General features: G+C 33.3%; 1 protein-coding gene across 4 annotated transcripts in view; it reads right to left on the reverse strand.

Moving 5' to 3' along the window:
- The window catches only part of Prkd3 (protein kinase D3), a 69195-nt gene that overhangs the window by 5623 nt on the left and 37348 nt on the right, over positions 1–26224 (reverse strand). For 3 of the 4 annotated variants that reach the window (XM_071601499.1, XM_027933453.3, XM_071601498.1), the window contains exons 8-17: positions 23133–23316; positions 21430–21553; positions 18760–18837; positions 17205–17481; positions 14040–14092; positions 11856–11928; positions 9425–9531; positions 4231–4392; positions 3912–4010; positions 939–1206 (exon numbers count right to left, since the gene is read on the reverse strand). In XM_071601499.1, coding sequence (XP_071457600.1) covers positions 939–1206; positions 3912–4010; positions 4231–4392; positions 9425–9531; positions 11856–11928; positions 14040–14092; positions 17205–17481; positions 18760–18837; positions 21430–21553; positions 23133–23316 — 1425 coding nt within the window. The remainder of the gene's footprint in view (positions 1–938; positions 1207–3911; positions 4011–4230; positions 4393–9424; positions 9532–11855; positions 11929–14039; positions 14093–17204; positions 17482–18759; positions 18838–21429; positions 21554–23132; positions 23317–26224) is intronic. The other variant, XM_071601500.1, reaches the window with a different exon arrangement.

Genomic DNA, 26224 nt, shown 5'->3' on the forward strand with positions numbered 1-26224 from the left:
GAGTATACATTGAATGTATACACTATGAAGCCAGACTGCCTGGATGAATATGTTCCATTTTACACTGATTAGCAGTGTGATATTGGGTCAATTACTATGCCCTACAGTACCTTGGTTTCCTCATCTGTAAAATAAAACTATTGAGAAGATGAAATCAATTTAACACATTTAAAAGCTTAGAACAATGCTTAGCACATAAGTGTGAAATATTAACTAGTATTTCAAGATGCATGAAACACTCCAATTATAGGCTCATCTTCTCTGCCACTTCAAAGGATGCCATGTTGCTCTCTATTTCTTGGTTTTGTCTGGGAAAGTAGCCAAAGCTATTGCCTTGCCTCTACAGATGAGGTTAGAACTTGTTCCCAAAAGTTCATACTCAATAGGTTTTAACAAATAGATTCAGGGTGTTTTGGTGTATATGGTGAGATCTTGGCATACATATTTCATTATTTGGAGAATGAGTCAACTTCAATACCAAAGGAACTGTTTGGGAGTAGAATAAGATGAAAGTAGTGTTTCCTGAAGACGGACTTAGCAGTAGTGACTGGGAAGAGCCATAAAAGAGAGTCTAGTGGGTAGGACAGTTAAGAAGATATGTATACGGGGTAAAAATGGGAGTTCATAATCTGCTTGAATCAAATGTATGAAATATGATATGTCAAGAGCTTTGTAATGTTTTGAACAACTAATAAAAATAAATAAATAAATAAATAAAAAGAAGATGTTTTAGATGTTTCAGAATGAGGCATTTGGGGCCTGCATTATTGCTTTTCCTGGGAATTATAAGGAAAATAGGGATAGAAAAGACAGTGTAAAAGGAAGGAGAGTGCTCAAAATTTGATAACTAAATAGGGAAGTCAGAAGAGACAACCTGATTTGGAGTCACAAAAAATTTTAGACTACAGGGCAGAGAGTCAAAACTTAACTTTTCTTACCTTCACCAGAAATTTCTCTCCATGGATTTGGTGGATACATAAATGCAGCATTTTGGATCTGGTCATTTATATCTTCATCCTCATTGAATGGAAATGTACCACTGAGGCTCACATAGACAATGACTCCCACTGACCACATATCTAGAGAACGGTTGTAACCTTTGCTTCTGAGAACCTCAGGGGCTAAGTATGCTGGAGTTCCTACTACAGATCTCCGAAATGACTTCTCACCAATAATGCGTGCAAATCCAAAGTCACACAACTTCACCTAGAAATTATGGAAGAATGATGTTAACTTTGTATTGATCTCTATATAAATGCCTCTCCCTAAATATGAAAATGTACTTACCAACTGTATTGATTATGAATACCAAACAACTGTAGATAGGGAAATTGAAATATCATTTTCCCAGAAGGCAGATATATTTATAGCTCTGTGATACTAACATAATGAAGAGCTCTCCTAGTGCTTATTTAAAAAAAGTTTTGTATCCTAGCTTCCACCCTGCTAATTACCAGACTGATGCTACAGGGCTTTAATTTTTTTACGAGGTGGAGAGTACTGCATTTGTCTCATAAGGAGATAACTTTTCTGTTATCTATGAGCAGGAGCTCTTTCATTTCTGAATCCTCAGTGACTTCTCAATGTCTGGTCACATAAATATATTCAATAAATGTCTGCTGACCCTGGCACACACCTACAATCCCAGCTACTTAGGAGGCAGAGGCATGAAAGTTGCTAGCTTGGACAGCTTAGTGAGACCCTGTCTCAAAAACATAACACAAACAAAAAAGGGGTGAGATTTGACAAATTCCCACAAATAAATTACAATATTTAGAAAACATCCTTTATTCTGCTTGATGTAGAATCTCTCTTCCTAAAGATACTGTATATTGGCAAGTAAATAAAACTGAGAAGCATTAAACATTTATAAGTAACTGTTAATGTGAATAGTAAAAGATGTAATTTTGGAGATTTCTCCAAGGAATAAGTGTAGCAGTGTTTTATATTACCATAGAACAAATTATTGCTAGTTAGATGTTTATATTTGAAAAAAAGTTGTACATGAAGGCAGCCATAGTCACTACCATGTTCTCTCAGGAAAAGAGTTCTGGAAGTGTGGTGAAATGGGCAGAGCTTTAAATGCTTATCTTGCAGGCTGGAACTGTAACTCAGTGGCAGAGCACTTGCCTAGCATGTGTGAGGCACTGGGTTCAATCCTCAGCAGCACCATATACAAATAAATAAAATAAAAAGTATTTTAAAATACATACATACATACATATTTATCTTGCTACCCAACTTTTTGTAGATTTTGATGATTAATGACTGCATCTATGCTGAATGGGCAAATGTCAAGTAATTTCCACTGGAAGTGCTCTTGACTCAAAATATGATTCAGAAAAAGCATTAAGATAAATTGAGAGAAAAGGGATTTGGTGTCTAGAAAACAGTGGTATAGTGACAGGAGAACAAAGAGGTTAAGGTATATTAAAATGCTGCTTATTATTTCTAGGTAATGGACACTGATGTATGCTTTTATGAATTATATTTGCTGTCACTGTATTTGAAGACTAGTACAAACCCCAAAGAAATGTGAACTCTCTCTTGGTTAAATGCCAAATTTTAGATAACATTTAGATAAAATAAAAATGACTTGGCAGTTGGGCAACTGAATAAAGAAGTGTGGCCATGGCTAGCATGTGAGGAAAAAAAAAAAAAATTCCCTGTTGCTCCTAATTAGGAACACTGTGAATCACAAAAGTAGAGATCAGAAAGTTGGGAGTTTTAGCCTTTAGCTTCACAAGTGTACATCCTTTGCCTATACTATTCTGAAGATTAAATGAAATAATATATGGAAGCAGTTTATATATTTAAAACATTCCACCAACTACTAGGGAACTCTTTAACCTCACAATGATAGGGAATCAATCACTTTAACAACATAAGCTTTATAAAAGAAATGCTTACTACTTTACTTTTTTATGTTAAAAAGTTTATTTCAGTAACACTGTAAGTCAACATTTAATCCTCAACAAATCAGCAAACCAGTGAAAAGAAATAGACAGAGACAATAATTTTCCCTAGTTTCCTGCTGTAAAAGTGAAAGAGTAGAATGATTTTTTAAAATACATATTTTCCTTTGAAAGACAGTTTAAGTTGAATTTATAAAGTAAGATAGCTATGTGTTGTCCTTGTTCTAGCCATATGACGACATTTCAGATGTACATAAATGATAGTTTGGCAATAGATATTCTAGTTGATTGGAGGAATCATCAATGGCAATCATGAAAAACAGTCATAGGTACTAAACTAACGGGTTTCTCACTACAATTGTAAAATCTGAATTCTGATTTATTAAGTAGGTTGTGAGATAAACTTAGTTGATCAAGATAAACATTAAAAAAAAAACAAAACCACTTCAACTTTATTGAAAAAAAAAATCAGAGTATATCATGCATAGCCAGAACACACACACAGATGATATTATTATGTGAGTGTGAACATCAATTGTTAGGAGAAATTAAATTCTTATGTTAGTTTTGGTGAAAATGCTTAAAATATGCTAAAAAAAAATAAAGAGGTTGGCTGCTTGTCTCAACCAAAATCTTCCCATTTTAGGTACCTGCTCTCAGCTATTTTTAATTTATGGAGAATTCATCCTGAGTACCAGGCACCACCAAGGTTAATTCTCTCTACTCCCAGCCCACAGGGATAGGTGAATTGCCAAGAATTTATTTACAAAAAAGTCATTCCTTGGGATCCATTAAGTCAAAAAACTCTTAATGAACATAACACAATTAATAAAAGAATTAAATTTATTTAGTTATTAATCCTGGCAGTTATAGACTAAAATGTTTCTGTAAGATGGTATACACCTTGAATCCACAGCACTTAGTACATTATCTTTTATTATGTGGGTACTTTTAAGTGTCAGACACTTAAAATGATGCTTCAAAAGAATATCTCACCTGAGGAAAGGGCTCTGCTGATGCAAGCAGCACATTTTCTGGCTTTAAATCACAGTGCACAATATTCTTAAAATGTAGATTCCTCAAAGCAACAAGTATCTGTTAATAAAGAAGAGGTTTTTTTCAATGCCTGGAAAATTAGTTAAATCACAATGTGACTCCTTGAATGGTGCAGTCCTCTGAAAACTTCAGTATAGTTTCAGATTTAGCTGAAAGTGTGATTTTCTTTCTTAAGGTTAACAATTCCTACAACTTCCCAATATTTCAAAGTACTGCTCTTAGTTTTCAATTATTTAGTTTCAAAAAAGAGCTAAAATACCTGTGTGACCATGAATTTTGTAATTCGTTCTGGAAGGCGACTTTTCTCACTGGATAGAATCATTTCCAACATATCTCCATGCAACTTTTCCATTACCACAAAGACTCGTTCTGGTGTTTCAAACATACATTCCAGGTTTACAATCCCAGGATGATGCAAATTCTGGAGCAGTTACAGGATATTAAAACAACCAACTTTAAAAGTAGAGAAGTAGTTTTATTACAGAAATAACTAACATGCTGCAATTAACTATATGAAATCACATTTAAAATGTTTGTAAACAATGTAAAAAGTACAATGATTAGACATGATCATAAATTCTGATTTTCCAAGTTGTGCACAGAAGAGTGGATGTACTACTCCTTCCATTTTTTCTGTATATGTAGTCATCTTTCTATATTTATTTTTTCTTAAGTTCACTACTTTTATTACTTTTTGCACACCTCCCCTCCCCTCCTATCCAGAGAACTGGTTTCTGAATTTATTGTATTCTTTTCTTCACCTACTGATTTCATTTTATCTTTGTTAACACTTCTGCTTTCCTCAAGATTTACGGTTCATTAATTTTTGAGTTGATTAGTTTCATTTCTTTCTTGCTTTAATATTTGAGATTATAAAGCTTCTTTGAATGACAGTCCAAAGACTCTAATATATACAGTATTTTTATCATAATTTTCTAAGTATTCTGAAATTTGTTCTAAGAATTGAGAATTAAGAAGTTTTCATAGTGGGAGCTTTTTGTTTTCTGATTCTATAATTTATGTCTGCTTTTACTGTATTAAGATCAAGGACTTATACTGATTTTGAATTGATGAGGGTTTTTTTCTTTTATTTCATTTTAGGATACAGAATTCAGTATAAAGCAGGTAGATCTTCCTTACTCTGTTTAGGCTTTGTATCTTATTTTTGTCTGCTCCATCTGTGATGCACTACTAAAATGGGCTTGGCTGTCTCTCCTTGTGTTTTTTCTTGCTTTCCTTCATAAATATGATGATGTTATTTGTTATAGTGTGATTTTTACTCTTCCATTTTTAAGGGCCCTTTCTTCATTTCATGTTTTCCCTTGAATTAAATTTTGTCAAATCATGACCCCTTGGCTTTCTTTTGTTTGGGGAAGGGAACTAGAGATGGTACCACAGATGGGAGCTCAGAGAAAAGCAGCACAAACAGCTCTCACTGTGGCCCCTCCTTTATGTAGTCCTGCTTCATCCACTGTTTTTGGAAAATATTCTATGTATTCTAGAAGTCTGAACTTTTCTATTTTTGTTACAGTATACACTTCTGTTAATCATTTTTGTAGCTCTGGAGTAATTTTCAAGAAAATAGGAGGAAGGTACTGAATTCATACCTTAATGTTCAAAAATTTCTAATGTTTTTCCATTTACATAGGTAGCTACAGAATGCTACATATCCACTATTCTACCACTCTCTTCAGGCAATAGCAAATAGCAAAAACATCTTGTATTACCCATATATCTAGGAAACAAAAATACTCCCCTATTTCTTTGCTTCCCCACAATGATCCCCCCAGATGTGGCCATGCTGACTTGTGTATAATACATTCCTTTAAAAAGTCACACAAATGTAATAATTCTACACTTTTTTTCATTTAACAATACATTGTAGATAATGTCCTACCTAAACATATCTATTCAATGAATAGTAAATGAGTATTTGTCATTTTCCTAGAACTATGCAGATAATCTGGATCCATTAATAACACTGAAAAAGAAGCCCTGTCTCATAGAGTTAATTAATTCCAGTGAGGTAAGACATATAGTAGGAAATAGTAGTGAATTACCTACAATGGAAGTGGTTAAGTGTTTGGAGAAAAGCACTTCTGGTTTAGATATGGGGTGTTCTCCAAAAGCTCATGTGTGAGACAAAAGTTCAGAGGTGAAATGATTGGTGAAAACCTTAACCTAGTCAGTGCATCAATACACTGATGTGGATTAACTGAATAGTAACTTTAGGTAGGTAGGGTATGGTTGGAGGAAGCAGGTCACTGAGGGTGTGCCTTTGGGGTTTATATATTTTCTCTGGTGAGTGGAGCTCTTTCTCTGCTTCCTGGTGGCCATGTCCTGAGCTGATTTCCTTCACCATGTGTGTTAGTCACGATGTTCTTTCTATCTTGGGCCTACAGCAATGGAGCTGGTCATCTATGGACTAAGACTTCTGAAACTGTGACCTCAAATAAATTTTTCCTCCTCGAATTGTTCCTCTCAGGTCTTTTGGTCACTGTGACGAAAAAGCTAACTAAAATAAGAGTGTAGCGGGTGGGAGGGTGGGTTTAGTGCTAATAGAATGTGAAGGCTTCATTAAAGAAATGATATTTGGGCAAAACTGTGAGGGAGACAAGGGAATTTGTCATGCAGATATCTAAGGGGGAAAGCATTCTCAGCAAAGAGAACAGCTAATGCAAAGCCCTTAAAACAGGAGGATGTCTGAGAGACTGCAAGAAAGTGAATGTGATCATCATTTAGAAAAGAGATTAAGTTGGTTGAGTGTGTTATCTACAGTGGAGCCATTTTCAAGGGATTTTGGTTCTGTTTAATTAACAATCCCAGGTATCCAAAAATAGTACATGCTTATTTCTAATATACTGAGAGGAATACAGAGCCTACCAACAAGTGCTTATCAGAGAAGCTTATGTTGCTGCGTATGCTGTACGATCACTTCTAAATTGATTGTTAGGATTTTTCCTTCCTTCTACTGAAAAGGCCAAAGTTATGATCTCAAATAATATGTACACGTGGGCATGGGAAAGGAAAGCTATGGATGTCACTGATGCGTAGGAGAAGATAATACCAGAATAAACCACAGGAATAGTTTGTTTGTTGAAGGCTACATATAGGAACACAGGGAAAAAATGGAAAAGTAAAGATGATACAGCAGGAAGGGAAAGAGCCAAAGTGTGGTGTGTAAGGGTACAGGATAGAGGATTCCTTTCAATCTATGTGAAAGTCTACCTCAATTTTGTGGAACTAATTTCAGTAAATGAGGGATGATTTGAATAGGTTTTCTTTTAAAATATTTACTGCATTCATTCATATTGTACTAACAAAATTATATTTGTGTATTTCATATACAAAATAGGCTAAATTCAACTTTGTGCTATATTTATTGAGTTTACATACTGCAGAGGATTGTTTTAAGTCACTGTTTTACATATGTACACACACATATACAGTAGGTCCAATAAATAAAAAAGAAAGCATATGTGATTTGGAGACAGGTTTAGATTCAAATTCTGAACCTGCCTTCTTCCTATTCAGTTATGCTGAGAAAAAGTAAATTTACATTACAAAATAAGTCATTTACTAAATATAAAATGTACATTTTTTATGTAAAGAATCTACAACAAAGGCAGTGATGTATTAAATTAGTATGAAAGAGTATATTTGAAGATATACTGAAATTACTTAATTTTAGTCTCAGTTTGGCAATATTGATGAAAATAACCAGAAGGATATAATTCTTTTTCACACTTCCAGAGCTGTGTTTGTGATCAAAGTGTCAAGGAGAAATCAATCCTTAGACATATATTCTTAACTTAAAATATTTTTGCATTTTAGTTGGATGATAAGATTCTAAAATTAGGCCTGGGGATGTGGTAGAATGGAGTGGTACAGTGCCTTCCTAGCATGTACAAGAACCTGGGTTTGATCCCGGGTACCCCCAACCCCCGCCGCCTCCAGATTTTTATATATGTGTATATATATATGTAGTGTGTGTGTGTGTGTGTATGGTTAGGACAATTTGGCTGTGACTTGTCACACCACTGATAGCCAGGTTTGATTTGACTGGCTGGCTATGCAGGCTTCCCCTTCCTCCCTCATTATTCCATGTGCATCACTGCTGAAACTGCTAAAGAAGGACTATTCTTCGGCCAGGGTTTACAAGTAGCTGCACTCCCCTGTCAGAACCTCCAAACAAGCTCTCAAGATTCCAAAATTGAATATCCAAATATATCTCTAACAGAATCTAAATGCTATTAATATTATATTTAAAGGTAGCTCTGCAAGGGAGGAGGTAGGTTTAATGTAACATTAGGTGGCTACGGACTGGCCCACAAGCTTTTTTTTAGGGCGGGGTGGTACTGGGGATTGAACTCAGGGGCACTTGACCACCATTATTAGCATTCCTCTGAGAAAAAAAAATTGAGGCAAATAGTTACCACTGTGACCAACAATGTAACAAATGAAACATCTTTTGTGTGTAAGTTTCTTACCTTCTTCAAGGAAGCATAAGTAGGCAGTTTTTTTTCTTGAATTTCACTCACAAGTAAAAAGGCATTAACTATTAAATGGCTATGATTTCTTAATGTGCACACAACATGCAATGAATTAATAGACATTTGCATACCATCAATATTATACATGAAACCCAGAAAAATGATCTAAGGATCAAGCTAAAGTTTAGTTTTCATTTTTACCCCCCCAAAGAGGTAAAAATGTTAGATAAAAAGAAAAACACTTAGTAACTTATTTAATTGGACTTAAATCATTGCTATATTTCTTAATATACCTTATTTGACTACACCATTATAAAATTATTAAATAGGATTTCAAATAAATAAATAATATGCTGCTATTAAAAGGTATTGTTTAGCAGTTTTTATTTTTATAGTAATAGCTATAATAATCAAGCATATAATTTGTGAGAACTGGAAGGGCATAACAATGACACAATAAAATGTGATGGTTGAAGCAGCAAATTGAAGTTCTTTGATGACTGTTGAATTAAGAATGAAATTTTACCTTTTCTTTTCTTTCTTTCTTTTTAAAGATTTTTACTTTAAAAAATGTGGGCTGGGGCTGTAGCTCAGTGGCAGAGCATTTGCCTCGCACATGTGAGGCACTGGGTTTGATCCTCAGCACCACATAAAAATAAATAAATAAAATAAAGATATTTTAAAAGATTTTACTTAAAAAAATGTGTTCTAAACAAACTGCTACTACAGAGCAAAATAATGGCAGGCATTATTAACTTATACATTACTGTAATATTAAAAAAAGGACTCAGTTAATTCAGTATCTCACCAGCTTTTTTCTAAGCCAGAAGATCATAAGAACAAAATGAAAAACAAGTCCTATTCTTATCTGCATACTAAATAAACTCAGGCTAAAAAAAAAAAAAAAAAAAAACCTGGTAAATAAAAAATTAAACCTACACAAGCCACTCTGTTTATTACCTGTAAAATAGCCACTTCATTACGGAGTTGACTTTCCTGCTTTGTGGGAAATCTCATCTTATCAATTACTTTAATAGCCACATCCCTTCCAGTCTTTCTATGTTTTCCTATTAAAAAAAAAAAAAAAAAAGAAAGCAGCGAATTGACAGACAACTCACATACAATACAAAAGCTTTACTAGAAAGTTGTCCCTGGACTGAAATTTATGTCCATAGACTGAAATTTACTCATGTACTATGTTCATTTTCTTTTTCCACATGCGTTCACTCATTTTTTATTTTGATAAGTATGTTTTTCCTTTACAGTGTTTCTCCTTAATAACAGCAGTTTCTTATTAAAAAATAAGAAAATTTGAATTAACTTGTTTGCTGAAAAGTAATCTACCTTGTTAAATAAAAGACAATTGAATGCCCTGACCTAGTGTTCAGACACTATCAAGATGGAAACACTACAAATAATTTTATTTTAGGTTTACACAGTGATTAATTACATATTATATCCCCAAATTCCAGGTCCCTATATACTAGAATCTAGATATAACATTTTTTAAGGTAGAGTCATGCAATCAATAGCCACTCCTTCATTGATTAATTCAAACTAACTAGATATCTTGTGCCTATTATACAGTAGGTACCTTTAGACACTACAGATTAAGCAGTGAAAATGACAGATTTCTGATATTACTTCTTTTAATCTGTGTGTGACTTGCTATGTACCTGAAAGTAACCCACAGCTATTAGAAGGGCACAGTCATAAAAAATATGACACTTCAAAAGAATAGACAATTCTTTGCATGTTTGGTAAGAAGTCAAAAGTACCTCAGTTCTTTGCCTCCTCAATGAGAAAGTTTTCCAGAGATGTCACTAGTCTTAAAACTGACAAACTGAAAGTTACAAATCATAGATGTTATATATGTATGTATTTTCTAGGTGATTGTTGTATGTCAAACACAATGATATTTGTTAGGATACAAAGAAAAACCAGACATCTTTTCGCCTACCAGAAGAGACTAACAGAAACCCAAAGTTATAGATACTCTAACAGATACATGTCTACTATGCAGCAAAAGGATCAATGAGGAATAATCAGTCTTATCTGATGGAAAGGTAGGGATGGGGAAAAGAAAATCTTAAAAGAAAGGATTTTTCAGTTGAGCTTTGAAGTATAAATAAATCTTCACTACAGAGATAAAAGGATAGAGAAGGAGCAGAGGCAAGAGATGGAGGCAGGTCAGTAGGTCTGGAAGAAGACAGCAAAGAGGGAATTGTATTAAGAAGTTAGAAAGGGCTGGGGATGTGGCTCAAGTGGTAGCGCGCTCGCCTGGCACGCGTGCGGCCCGGGTTCGATCCTCAACACCACATACAAACAAAGATGTTGTGTCCGCCGAAAAACTAAAAAGTAAATATTAAAAAAATTTCTCTCTCTATCTCTCCTCTATCTCTCTTTCTCTCTAAAAAAAAAAAAAAAAAGAAGTTAGAAATGCTGGGAGAGATCAAAGCAGCTCTGTATGCCTTGCTAAGAACAATGGCCATGAATCTGTAAAAAAATGGTTCTATATGAAGTAGTACTAATTATCAGAAGTGAGTTTTCTGAAAGATTCACTCCAAGAGTGTTATGAATAAAGAATAAGACTGGAGGCGGAAAGGCCAACTACTAACAGTGTACTGTAGAGTTGTAGCAAGGGATAATGAGGTTTAATAATTATTTTGTATCTTGGAGCACATGTTAGATTTAATTAATATTAAATTTAATATAAAATAAAATTAAAATATAAAGTTAATGATATAAAAATTAAAATATTGAATCTGTGAATATGCAGATCAGATTTTATTAGCTCCATTAAACAGATGAACACAGTGATGTAAAAATGACTTCACCAATATAAGTCATAGAGCAGAATAAAATTTAAGGTTTCGATTTGATAGAACATTTATGTCAATACTGGACAAATGAAGACATCTGTGTTGCAGAACTAATAGGGAATATACTTCAATGGACAAGTTCAAACAGCCTATCATAAACTTTATATCCCCACCACACAAACATATATATTTTTTAATTGTAGATGGACACAATACCTTCATTTTGTTTATTTATTTTTCTATGGTGCTGAGGATTGAACCCAGTGTCCCACACATTTGAGGCAAGTGCTCTACTGCTGAGCCCCAGCCCCACCACAAACATCTTTATGTGTGAGATACAAGAGATAAAAACTATTATAAAATTAATTTTCTGATTCTTTGTTACTTTTACAGTGGAATTTAAGGAATAAATACTCAGTTTTAGTGAAAAGAACAGCCAAAAGGATACAAGTAAATCTCTGAGAAAAGGCAACTTAATAAACTATGAGATGATAAAATAGCTGGCAGGCTTAAAATTGCATAATTTTCCTAAAATGATCTACAATACACAAAAGGCTGTAGTTGCTTACCTCCATAAACAATGCCAAACTGGCCAGAACCAAGCACCTCATCTGCAAAGATCTGATAAACGGTACTGATGTCCTATCAGGAAAAAGTAATCATCACTTATGTCTGGAAAACAATGCCAATATCTCTTAACTCAAATACTTAAATACATTTTGTTTTTATGTTAAAGACAACTAATTTTCATAAAGTACAAAATATTTCATGAAACACAGGCTTTTTATATTCTAGAAAAAGTTAAGCTCCAATGTTATGGTATGATATTAATGGGCAAGTATAAAGTATTCCCCAAGAACCTTGAGGAAAAAATGCTTTGAATAAAAAGATGTGGTATTTATTACGCATTAAAGTATATAAAATATTAAGTATATAAAACAATATTAACATAAAAAATTAAAAACAAAATTTTATCTATTTTGCTTTTAAAAAGACTGCTACAGGGCTGGGGTTGTAGCTTAGTGGTTGAGAGCTTACTTTACATGCGTGAAGCACTGGGTTTGATCCTCAGCACCACTTAAAAAATAAATAAATAAATAAATAAAACAAAGCTATTGTGTCCATCTACAACTAAAAAAAAAATTTTTTTGTGGGGGGGGGGTTGTTGTTTTTAAAGACTACTATGTTTGGGAAGAAAAACTCAGAAGTGTATATTAGGATTAGGCTGATTTTGAAAAATTAATTCAAATTCACTCCTCAATCTTTCTTCCCTCTTTTTTTGATAGTGTTTGTTGCTGTCAGAATATTCATGTACTAACATGGGATGTGTAGTGTCAGAATTGCACTACAGGTGTGACTGAAGAAAGACAAAGTGTAACTTCATTTAGCAGATCACACTTAAAGACAAAGCCTCAGCCCAGCAATTAAGGCCAGTGAATGTGCATATATACATGCCAAGTTGTTATGTGCTTCTCAATTTAAATCAATTTTTTCATATAACTAACCAATTTGGGTTCTAATTAAATTAGACCAGGGGCATCCAATATAAATATAACTGCCAGAAAAGGTTCTTCAACAAATACTAATTCTGGATCTTTTTCTTCTTATCTATGCAAGGATATATCCTTAAGTTCCTGTGAGATCATTCAATTTGTCCTTTCATGTTCTTGGTGTTCTTTTTTTTTTTAAATAAATTATTCTACCTACCACCTGGACAAGAAACACATAGATTGTATCTCCTTGAAACCCTCTTATCTCCTATAATACTATTAGATGTCCAGTCTTCACTGTGATCTTAGAAATTTCAAACATTGTAGGTTAGAGAAATGTAACAGCTGGATGCTCAAGTTAGAGAAAGAGAAATTTTAATTAGAGAAATTACAATTTTCTGGCTTCATTTTCTAGCCTTTGTTCATTCTGATCCAGAGTTGGCAAACTATGGCTAGTGGGACAAATGTAGCCTTCTGTCTCTTTTTGCATGGCCTCTAAAAATGGTCTTTAAATTTTATGACCAAACAAATAATATTTTGCAATGTGAATATTATGAGATACTCAAATTTCAGAGTCTACAAATTTTATTAGAGTAGTCAGGATCTCTCATTTATTTATGTATTGCCTATGGCTGCCTTGCTGCCACAACTGCAGAGTTGAGTAGTTTTATATGGTCCACAAAGCCTAAAATATTTAATATCTAGCCCTGTTCAGAAGTTTGCTGACCAATTATAAAATCCTAGCATACCTATTATTATTATTGTACTAGCCAAACTTAATCTATTTACTATTTCTTAAAAGTCCTGCATTTTCTGCTTCTTTCTATTTGCTCATCTTCTTCCCTGTACTTGCATAAAATGTTGTTCTCCTGTTTTCATATCCTCAGTACTTCTATCAAAAACCCATTACCATCCCTTTAACATGGATCAAATTGTACTTTATTTAGGAAGCCTTCCCTGCTGACCAAGAAAGAAGTAATCTCTCCTTTTTCTTTAACAAGTCTATTGTTTTAGTGACATTTATTCTAATGTCACTTTTTAAGTGAAAAAGTTTATTCTGCTTCTGTAATTTAAAAAATATGCCTTAGTTTCCTCCATAAAGCAGAACTCTTTAGGTAAGTTCTCACTCAGAAAGTATAATTGTCTTTAGGCAAACTGCTCAACACTTTGGGCTATGAACCTATTTCTCTAGTAAGATCTCACATTTTATTTTTCCCTATTTTAATCACCCAATTTATGAATGTTAGCTTAATTATTACATACCACATTCTCCTGGACCTGACAATTAGATACAGAGATACTGGTAGATAAATCTTCTGTAAAATATAAGAATGGTATATGGGAAAAGAACAAATTATTAGTATATGACTTAACAATATTTATTGACATGTGAATACCCATGGTATAGCAAACTTAAAAAAAATAGGTTAATATATAATATGTACATTAAAATAATTTTCTATGTACAAAATTCTAATCCATCAAGAGGAAACTGGTTAAATAAAATATGATAAATCTATTCAAATGATACTCTAAACACTTAATAAATGACATAGAACTATAAATATGGAATCAGAAAGCTAGCCAGGATGTCATATTGAGTCAGCTGCAGGCATAGCTCAGTGGTAGCATCCATAAGGCTTTGATTTTGATTCCCAGCAACCACCCCGCCGCAAAAAAAGAAAAGCTGCATGGTGGTAGCATCTGAATTAAAAATAAAAATATTACTTCTTGGTAAATGGGGGAGGTAAAGCTGGGTAATGAGGATTTTAGTTTTCATACACGTCTATACTATCTGTACTTTTTAAAACATAAAAAGCATGCATTATTTTTATTTAAAAAATATTAATTAGGTAAGCCTACATACTGTAATTGGAATATATCTAGTATACATTAAATCATGAATAAAAGCAAGTTGCAAAAAGAACACAGGGTATGATTCTATGTTTTTGTAAAAAGAAAACTAAAACAGTATAGCAGATAGTGTAGGTTTCTCTCCCTACCCTGAATTCTTCCCCAATCTAGAAATATATAGCAAATTTAATAATGGTTTCCTGAGGGCAGAGTTACAGGAGTGGGGGGGTGGGTGGGTGGAATTACATATGTATAGGAAGGACTTTCTCTTTTTATATTACATATTTCTTTTCTTTTTAAATTTTTTGCAGTGGGAGTCGACTTGGGTGCTCTACCACTGAGCTACCTCTCCATTTCTTTAATTCTATCTTTACTAAGTTGCCCAGACTGGCCTCAAAATTTCATTACAGGTGTGTGCCACCAGCTAAATTACATATTTCTATAAAATTTAAATATATTGCTTTGGTAAGCAAAGTAAGCAACTGACAAGAAAAAAGGAAAAAAGGAAGTTAGCAAGAGAATAGTATTAAACATATAGAATCTCAGAGAAAACTCAAAAAAAATATGGAGTTTCTTTTATAATCCCAAATATAAAAATATAAAACGTCATTAATACAAAAATGTAAGCAAAGTATTCACCAAAAATAAGTAACATGAAAAAGGTACCATTACATTTTTTAAAGTTGATTTTCAATTGTTTTTTAAATAACTCAAAATTTAAACATTAATGATCAATAAAAGGCAGAACATGAACAAAATTAGTGTCTAACATTCTGCTTTCAGTAGTTTGTTTCCTAGTTTAAGTCTCAGTATTTATTTTCTTTCAAAGGCTTCCTCTATCTAGCTCCAAGCTCCATCCAATTTTAATTTCTATTTGTTCCAGAAAGGTTATTTTAAGGACCACAAGAACAACAGCACAGCAATAACAACATTTATGTATCAGGCACTGTCTTAAGCACATTATGTGCATTTATTCTTCTTTCCACTTTAGAGAACTGTAGAGTCTAAGAACACATATCCAGTAAGCATCAGAACTGAGTGTAAACTCTCTAGAATCTTCATCTTTTTTTTTTTTTGGGGGGGGGGGTGTGCATACCCAGGATTGAACCCAGGGGCACTTAACCACTGAGCACATCCTCAGTTCTTTTTTTATATTTTTATTTAGGGACAGGGTCTCACTAAGTTGCTTAGGGCCTCGCTAAATTGCTGAGGCTGCATTTCAACTTGTGATGTTCCTGCCTCAGCCTCTCCTGTGCCTGGGATTACCAGCATGTGTCACAGTGCCTGACTTGCAGTTCTATCTTTAGAGACTCAACTCTAGATAAGAGGTGCATAGATGAGCTTGAAAGGGTTCCTAAACCCTTGGAAACTACATATAAAATGTGTGTGTATGCGTCTTCATTGTTTTCTGGGGAAAGGGTTCTTGGTTTTAATGAGAACGTCTGAGATTCTGTCTAAAACTCCCAGAACTTAAGAATCACTGTCAAATATCCATCTAACTATCCCTCACAATATCAATAGTAAACAGCAAAGATGTATGTGGTCATCATCATCCCTTTGATCACCCCTATTCTCCTTATCTAGGGTAATACTACTCTCCTACCTCTTTTATCTAGCTCTGCCTAATCTATTACTCCCTGATGTCCAAAGTCCAAATCAGATTCTACTAAGAAGTCTCTTGCTTTCTCTTCCTATCCACATCAGAGTTTCTTGAGTAATGCATCCATCCACTTACTTATGTATATCATATAGCCCTTTTGATTTTTGTTATTTCTTTTGTATTCTATCTCAGGGCTTAGCATAATACCAAAAAGAGTTGCAAAAAATTATGTAAGTAAAGTGAAATAAACTATATTTGGCAAGCGGCTGGTACTTATTTCAATATGAATGTATTTCTTGAATGACTTTTTTCTCCATATTGCCAATGGAGTATAAGTGGCATTATACTGTGATTTTCTGATTGTTAACTATTCACTCAAACCTTTATCAAATCTAGGGCTAATTTTACAAATTTTCCCACTGTAGAACATGTGTTTCAATAATTCTTAATATTGCTGAATTTTTAAAATTCACTTAAATGAACATTTCTGACTTCACATATATCATGAGTATGGTATGAATTTACTGATTGTAGGTATGGTATGAACATAATACTTTATTGCTTGTTTATATCTCAACATATGCAAAAATACTAACAGAATATTTAATCCAGTGAAACTTCATAGATGCCACGTACTGTTCTGTACTTTATAGATTCCCTTTCATTTAATACTAATAACTCCATGAAACAGTTACTACTACAGAGAGGGAAAGTATTTGACTAAGAACATATAGCAGGTTGGTAAAGCTACTTAATATGTAGGGAGACTTACTCTGGAGCCTGGCTCTGGGCTGTGTGTGTGTTGTGTGTGCGCGCACACACACGCACATGTGTATATAATAGCATAATTTTATAAAGGAATCAACGATATAAAGCTTAAGCTAAGCATTAAGAATGCACAAGGGAACATAATTACATCCCAAAATGTTTAAAACCAAAGAGGAGAAAAAGTCATCAACTATCTTATTGCTTACTGTGGTCTTTCCCCTGCCCTGGAGGAGTGCAAACACTTGCTTGAGGGGTCACTGGCATGAGGGCTTGGCGAATTGCTTTTTCCCAGCTCTGTGCTACATCAAGTCCAACTCCAGTGGCAGCAAGAACAGGATTGTGAGAGTTGTCCCCATTGTTCTCACCAACAAAGTATACCATAGTGTCAGTGATGATTTCAAAACAGTGTGGGTTACTGCCTTGTGAAATGTTTGTGAAATCTCGTGGTGAAGATACTTGGAGAATTTCTGAAAGTGGAATTTCCTGAAAGTGTAAGTAAAAAATTAAACTTTAAAAAAATATGAATACCTATTTGTTTTCATTTTTAAATAAGCTTAGAAATTTAAGACATGCATTTGAAAAAATTCCATTAAATATTCCATTCCATTAAACAAAATATGTGGTATACTGAACACAGAATCAAGTCTTATGATAATGCCTGCCTTAAATGACCTGCATGTTTAGCAATGTGAAAGGCAGAGCATGAAATATGATAAGTATAACAAAAGATTTAGGCCTATAATACATTATTAGGATGCAGGAAGGAAAGGATTTAGGAGGGTAGTGTGCCACTATATCCAACATTTTTTCAGTTTCCACTTGTCATTAAATTAGCTTAACAGCTATTTTTCTAGTGGCTACTTTTTTTGCAAGTTATAGCCCCAAAGTGAGCAAGAAGCAGAAAAAGCAGAATCTTGGGTCATTAGAGGTCACATAAATACTCCCTGGTTCTGTCAATTGAAGTCAACTACCAGTCATTTAATGTTCAGTCTACTTCTTAAGGAAAAAAAAGTTTATTCTTAAAAACATGTTGTTGTGCTTCTGTGCATTTTCTTTCTTTTAAAGAGATGGGGTCTCCCTATGTTGACTAGCTAGCTCCAAACTTCCAGGCTCAAGTTATCTTTCTGAGTAGCTTAGATTGTTCTAAGCATGAAACCACATTTCATTCACTGAATATTTTCACCAATTCTTTAATTTTTAGCTGCTTTTCCTTTAGAGACCATGTTTCATTCCCCTCTATGGAAAGTACTGGTATTGAACATTAAACTGGAGGGCTCCAAAAGAGCAGTGAAAGATGAAACTTTCCTCCCATTCTTTCTTACTGATCAAATTGCTACACTTATAATCTTGTTTAGTGTTAGTCTGTGACATGGCAAAAAGTGGTGCAAGCCAAGGAAGAAGACTATACAAAGGAGATGAAGAGTAAAAATAAATAACTGGGAACTGGAGCCCAAGATAATGTGGGCTCTTCTGCATAGGCAATGAAATGGACTTTCTAAGCTGTCCAATCTAAATCACACTATCCCAAATCAAAGCAGCTTCAACTTGACAGGACAAAACCACACATACAACCAAAAAGCAATCTTTGGTAGCAGGGTTGCTGAGAGGAGTTGTGTGGAGGGGTGGAGAATAGGTGCTTCAATAAGAAATTTAACAGTGACTTCTATAAATAATATTAGGCAGGGTCATAACAGTATATATTTAGATATATTTGGAAAAATAAAATATTTTAATAACTTTCATAAAATGTAAAATGCTTACCTTGTAATACTTTGATCCAGATTCATTTTGAAATAATGTTAGACTTTTGCTGTCAAGTCTCCAATAATGCCTCTTTCTCTATAAATTAGAGATCAAAAGATGGTGAGGTTCAAAAATAATTCCTCCAAAGAACTTATCTTTCTTTTTCCTTAATTTCTACTCATAAGTGTTTATTCTTTTTTAAAAATATTTATTTTTTAGTTGTAGTTGGACACAATACCTTTATTTTATTTATTTATTTTTATGTGGTGCTGAGGATCGAACCCAGGGTCTCGCATGTGCGAGGCAAGTGCTGTACCACTGAGCCACAACCCCAGCCCAAGTGTGTATTCTTGATAAGTTTAAAATCTATGATTCTAAATTTTCAAAACATAAGGTATAGAGTATCACTCCAACAGTCACTCAGATCCTATTCCTGACCCTCATTCCATTCAAACAATGTTGTTAGATTTTTGGAAAATGTTTTAGAGAAATGTATGCATGCTCATATAAATATGTATTTGTTAAAGACATATACACACAGATACATAATTTACCTACTGGCGAAATTTCTAGAAACTGACCTATTGGATCGAAAAATATGTGCATGTGTAATTTTAAAAATAGTGTTAAATTATTCTATACAAGACTTAATTTGCAGTCTTATCAGCAACATATGAGAGTACTATTTTACTCATACTCTCACTAATGCAGTATATTATTAAACTTTTTGATGTTTGATATTCTGAAAAATAAAAACTGGTATTTCAGTGCAAGTTTAAATTGATATTTCTTTTATTGTAAATGAAATCAAGTTCTTATATGTAAGAGTCATTTTTCTGTGAACTCTCTTCATATTCTTTTTTTAAAAATTTTTTTTTAGTTATACATGGGCACAATGTATTTTATTTATTTTTATGTGGTGCTGAGGATTGAACCCAGGGTCTCACATGTGCGAGGCGAGCACCCTACCACTGAGCCACAACCCCAGCACTCTCTTCATATTCTTTTCCCATTTTCCTACTGTGATATGATCTTTTTCATATCTATTTATTGGCTTTATTCACATATTATGGAATTAACCCGTTTAGAAAACGAGTGAAAAATAATTTTTCCAGCTTGTTATTTGGTTTTTGCCATGTGGAATTTACAAGATTGAATTTACTGATTTTTTCCTCCTATTGTCAGTTTATAAATAATAATTCTACAGTTTCTTCTACTGGTTTAATTTGTTTACATTTTTTTTTATATATTTATTTTTTAGTTATAAGTGGACATGTGTCTTTATTTTACTTTATGTGGTGCTGAGGATTGAACCCAGTGCCTCATGCATGCTAGGTGTGCGCTCTACTTCTGAGCCACAACCCCAGCCCCAATTTGTTTACATTTAAATTTTAGATCTACTTAGGTTTATTCCATGTAGAGTGTGGGTTATGTTTATGATTTTTTTTTTTCAAAATGGCTATGTGGTTGTCCCAATACCATTTATTGAATTATCTACCTCTCACCTTGCTGATGTGATATAGTACCTTTTTGATATGCTGCTAAATTCTCAAACATGTATCACTCAGAGTTCCATTTAGAAGGATAAGGACTAAATTAAAACTAATAATAATAATAATATATATATATATATACATCTATAGTCTGTACTCCTGTCATCAAATAGAACTTCTTTAAAACCAGCTAAATGTATTGAATACTCTAAATATTCTTAAAAGGTCTACTAAAAAGTCTTTCAGTAACCTTCATCAAATTTAGACAAATAACAAAATAATGGCTATTAAATACTTTCTTGAGTACTTACTGCATGTCAAACATTGTTCTAAACTTTTCTTACATATTCACTCACTTGGATCTGTGAGGTAGTTACTATTATTATAACAATATTACAGATGAGAAAACTGAGGCATAAAGAAAATCAGTAACTTTCCCAAGTTCACACAGTTTTAGTAAGTCACATAGACTCAGGCAGTCTACGTATAAAGTCTATGTTCTTAACTACAACACTAAGTTAACTCTTCATATCTACTGCCATCCCACTATAATTTCACCATTCCTTTTCTTTGCTAGCTAGATCTAAAAAATAATTTGACTATTTACACTAAGTCAAAATCTACATAAAAACAGATGCCTCTATCTTTGTAATAACTTACAATGACTTTGGATAAGGTTCTAGTTCCTTCCACCTTTATTTGTAGTTCATTATGTTTTGATTCATTACTCTTTATTGTCATATAATATCAGATTCTTTTTTAGCAGGGGTGTTCAGGATTGAACCCAGGGGCACTATTGTCATTGAGTCACTTCCCTAGCCCTTTTTATTTTTTTGAGATAGGTTCTTTCGCTAAGTTGTTTAGGGCCTTGCTAAGTTGCTTAGGCTGTCCTTGAACTTGCATTCCTCCTGCCTCAGTCTCCAGTTGCTAGAATTACAGGTGTGCACCACCATGACTGGCTCAGAATCTTTTTGAATCTTGACTATTCTTTCAGTTTGTAAAGACAACACATTAGATGTTATGCCTTTCAAAAGCTTGTGTAACTATAATTCCAGTGTAACTTACATACTGCTATATTGTACACAGATGTCTTAATATATACGTACATTTCATCCTCATTTTGATTTTAAAAGTATGGAAAATAAAACTCAGAAGCAAGTTTCACTAGCATATTAAAAGATATGTAATTACTGACCAGATTATCCCTGCTGGTGTAATGGACCATCCACCCTTCCTTCACCATTGTGCTGCTCTTCCTCTTTGTGTGCTTGATGGATTGTACGACTCTCATTAGCGGAATATTATTGCTTGTTGATGGACTAAAAAATATTTAACATTTATAAATATTTATAATTTAGATTTTTTAAAAAAATATCATAAATACTATAAGCTCATCAAGTCTCTTTTTAAAGTAACAGCTAAAATTTTTTAAACCATCTTAGGAAGACAGACAACTACTCAAAAGAAAATAAGTTAACCCTATTATTATGATACATAGAAAACTAAGATAATATTTTTTAAATATTCATTATTTACATGAGTAAATGACTTTTTTCTGGAGGGTCACAAAAAAATAGGAAAATAATAAACAGCAGAAAAAATACTCCTTAACTAGAAGATCTGGAGCCTGGAAGAGGGTCTAATCTCATTTGGATTTGCTGTGGAGTTGTTTTCTTGCCTAGGCAGCATGATAAATTAGCAAATCCATAATATGGCAAAATACATATACTCAAATTCACATGGCTCAAATGTCAAATTCAGTTGATTATGTTGTTAGCGAAAGCCCCTCTAATAGTCAATACTAAAATAATTTTTAAAAAATATTTTTTTAGTTATAGACAGACACAAAACCTTTATTATTTATTTATTTATTTCTATGTGTCGCTGAGGATCGAACCCAGTACCTCACATGTATGAGGCAAGCACTCTACCACTGAGCCACAATCCCAGCCCCAAAAGAAAATAATTCATAAATAATTCTTTCTTAAATAAATAAACCCAATGTTATCAGTCCAATCAGATTATATTGTAATGTGGCTCAGTAACTATAGCTGGAGAAAAAGAGCAATCTGGTGTGTATAAATATGTGTATACATATATATATCTCAAATATAGTTTTGAAAGTTCATCTACAAACAGTTAAATAATGTTCTCTTAAACTAGGAGGTATCCATGATTAGAAAACTAGCTAGATTTTTTTAGCAGTCTCCAAACTGGGTAAACATCAAGTTTTAGCTAGTAATGATAATGATAATAAAAGCTATAATTTAATGAAAAGTCAAAGTAAATAAATGATGACTCAGCCATGTGAGATTGATAAATGACCCATTTTTCTCTAAATAACTCTTCACTGCCAACTGAAAAACAAAACCTGCCAAAAATGCTTACATCTTACTACAAAGTAGTATATCCTATAGGTAATGAATATTTAATTTACATAATAGTGAATATTTAAAAGTTTTATAGTCCAGTAACATTTGTACAAAAATGCTAATAGATTAACTGTGTTAGTATGAAAACTACCCTCAAATTCATGGTCTTCATTTTTATGCAACATTCTCAGGAATGTATTCTTTATTGCTATTTCTATCATCAGGTAATTTGCCTGTGTGAAGAAAATGGCTGCTTTAACTGATGGTTTAATACTGACACCTTGTGGTTTGCCCCATAAGTACATATTAAATCTAGACTATATTTAAATATTTTTCTTTTTAAGAAAAATGGATGGCAAAAATGATATTTATTTCAGAAATACTGTAGTGCATGTAAAAGAACTAGCCACAACCTAGATTTTAAGTTACATTTAAAGTTCTGCTTAAAGAGATGCAAGTTTTTCTTAATGGAGATCCTAACCTGACCATGATTTTGGAAGCAGTCTGCAACATCTACACATGTTACCTGATTGTTTTAATAGCTTCTTCATCTCGTTCCACATCAAGATCAGATGGATCCAGGAAGAACATTTTATCTTCTGGGGGAGATGGCTCTTCTGTGTCATCCAAGCCTCGACTACCATCACTGTTTATGTCACTATTGTCAATGTCCATTGGTATATCTGTATCTGTTCCCAGACTGGAAGGTTCTGGCAAAGTTTTAAATGAATTTCAGAGTTTTATGTTAATGAAATAACATATCTAAGTAGTCTGTTAAACAGGAAAAAACATTTTAAAACTCTTTAAATATAGAAAAATATCTTTGTGATTCAAGATAAATAAGTATTTCTTAAAGAAGATACAAAATGGGGGCTGGAGATATAGCCCAGTTGGCAGAGTGCATGCCTCTCATGCACAAGCCCTGGGTTCAATCCCCCCCCCCCACACACAAACACACACACACACAAAAAAAAAGATACAAAATCATGAGGTACAAAATTAATTTTGATTATGTTAGAATTTTAAATTTCCATATGACAGAAGGTACTGCATATAAGCAAAGTAAAAGATAAGCCCCTATTTTACATTTTGGTAAAAAAAAATTTTTAGTAACAGTGCCAAGATAATTCAATGAGGAAAGAATTAAATAGTCTTTTAAATAAATGCTGATAGGACAACTGGATATTTATATACAGAAGAATTGAGTCTGATGCCTTTCTTAAACTATATTAAAAAATTAACTCAAAGTAGATCAACCTAAAATATAAGAGTTAAAACTATAAATGCTTAGAAGAAAACACGGGAGTAAATATTTGTGATCCTGGTTTATGCAAAGCCTTCTTAGATACAACACCAACAACCTAAGTGACAAAAATAAATGCATGCATGCACTGGATTTCATCAAAAAAACATACTTCTGTGGGGTACACCACACCTTAAGAAAGTGAAAAGACAGCCCTCAGCATGGGAGAATATACCTGTAAATTATATATTACATAAGGAACTTGTATCCAGAACATCTGAAGAACTTTTATAACAATAATTAAAAAAACAAATAATTTAGTTAAATGGGGAAAGGACCACAAGAGAAAGTTCTCCAAAGAGGAGATAAAAACCGCCAACAAGCACATGAAAAGATGCTCAATATCATTAGCCAACAAGGAAATGCAAGTGAAAACCACAATGAGATAGACTTAACACTTAGTAGATGCCTATAATCAGAAAGACAGATAACAACAGGTGGTGAGGACACAGAAAAACTTAGATTTTCATATATTGCTGGTGGGATGTAAAATAGTGCAGCTGCTTTGGAAAAGTCTGACAGGTCCTCAAAATGTTCAACATGAAGTTTCTGTATGACTCAACAATTCTACTACTAGGTATCCATCCAAGTGAAATGAAAATATCTCCTTTGAAAAATTATACAAGTGTTCATAGCAACCTTATTCTTAACAGTCCCAATATAACTCAAACATCCATTGATTGATGAATGGATAAATAAAAATGCAGCATAAACCTGAAGAGCAATATTATTTGTCAATAAAAAAATGAATTAAGTGGGGCTGGGGTTGTGGCTCAGTGGTAGAGTGCTCGCCTAGCATGCATGAGGCACTGGGTTCGATCCTCAGCACCCCATAAAAATAAAATAAAGATACTGTGTCCACCTAAAAATTTAAAAAATATATATAAAAAATGAATTAAGTATTGACAGATGCCACAATAGAGATGAACCCTGCAAACATTAATGCTAAGTAAAACAAACCACTCATAAGACTATATATTGTGTAATTCCAAGTATACAAATGTCTAAAATAGACAAAAGCAAAAAGTTGATTAGAGGTTGCCAGGGATAGCAGGAAGTAGAGGACAGGAACCACTAGTTATGGAATTTATTTTGGGGGTGATGAAAATGTTCTAATATTACAGTTACAACTGTGTAACTTTGTGAATGTATCCACTAGATGAATTGTAAGGTATGCAAATTACATCTTAAATCTGTTAAAAAATAAAGTCACTGAGAAGCTACTTATACCACACATAACTGAAAAAGGATTAGTATGTAGAATTAACAACTTCTGAAAATCTATAATAAACAAACAAAAATAGCAAAGCATTTGAACAGGTAATTTACAAGGAAAGAAATTCTAAATAACAAATAAACATCTGAAGGATGCTCAAACTCAATAGTAATCAGAGAAATGCACACTAAAATACATAGTATTTCATATCCATTTGTCAAAGGAAAAAAGATATAAAAATGCAAATACATGAACTGTAAATTTAGAGAAGACTTCAGTCATAGAAAACTATATTAATAAAGATTAATTGAAAAATAAAACCAACTTTACTTTGTCAATGATGTTACCCAGCTATGGTGCAAGTGACTCTTTGTACCCACAATCCATTTGCTGAAATCCTAACTCCCAGAATAATATGGTATAAGGAGGTGGGGCCTTTGAGAGATGATTAAATTATAAGAGATCTGCTCTCATGATTGGGATAATGCCCTTATAAAATAGGCCCAATGGAGCTGGTTTACCCATTATACCATCTAAAGATGCAGCTAAAAGGTACCATCTATGAACCAAGAGATGGACACCCTCACCAGACATAGAATCTGCCAGCACCCTGAACTTCCCAGCCTCTAGAACTATAAAAAAAAATTTTGTCATTTATAAGCTACTGAGCTTTTGGTATTTTATTATAGTAGCCTGAACAGACCAAGACAATCAGTAGCAATGGAAAGCATGCCACAAGAGAAAACATTAAACTCTGTTTTTCAAATTTTCTTTTTCTATTTTGCGGTGCTTAGGACTGAAACCAGGGCCTCATACATACTACACAAACAACCACTAAGCCACATTCCCAGCACAAGAAAATGTTAAACTCTCAAGTAATTTAATTTTTCATTTGTTATGCTTTTTCTACAGAATAACATATTATTTTTTTAATAGTCATGTAAATTGTCAAAGGAAAAATATGTTGAAAATTTAGAGCCCTTCCTCCTTCATTCAAAAAATGGTAATGTCTTTGCTTAGTATTATCTTGAAAAGAGAAGGTGTGGGAGGCCACATGTGGGAGGCCAACCTTACCGGTGACTGAGTTACACTCCCCAGC

Source organism: Marmota flaviventris, chromosome 14 (assembly GCF_047511675.1).
Source record: "Marmota flaviventris isolate mMarFla1 chromosome 14, mMarFla1.hap1, whole genome shotgun sequence".
NCBI lineage: Eukaryota > Metazoa > Chordata > Mammalia > Rodentia > Sciuridae > Marmota > Marmota flaviventris.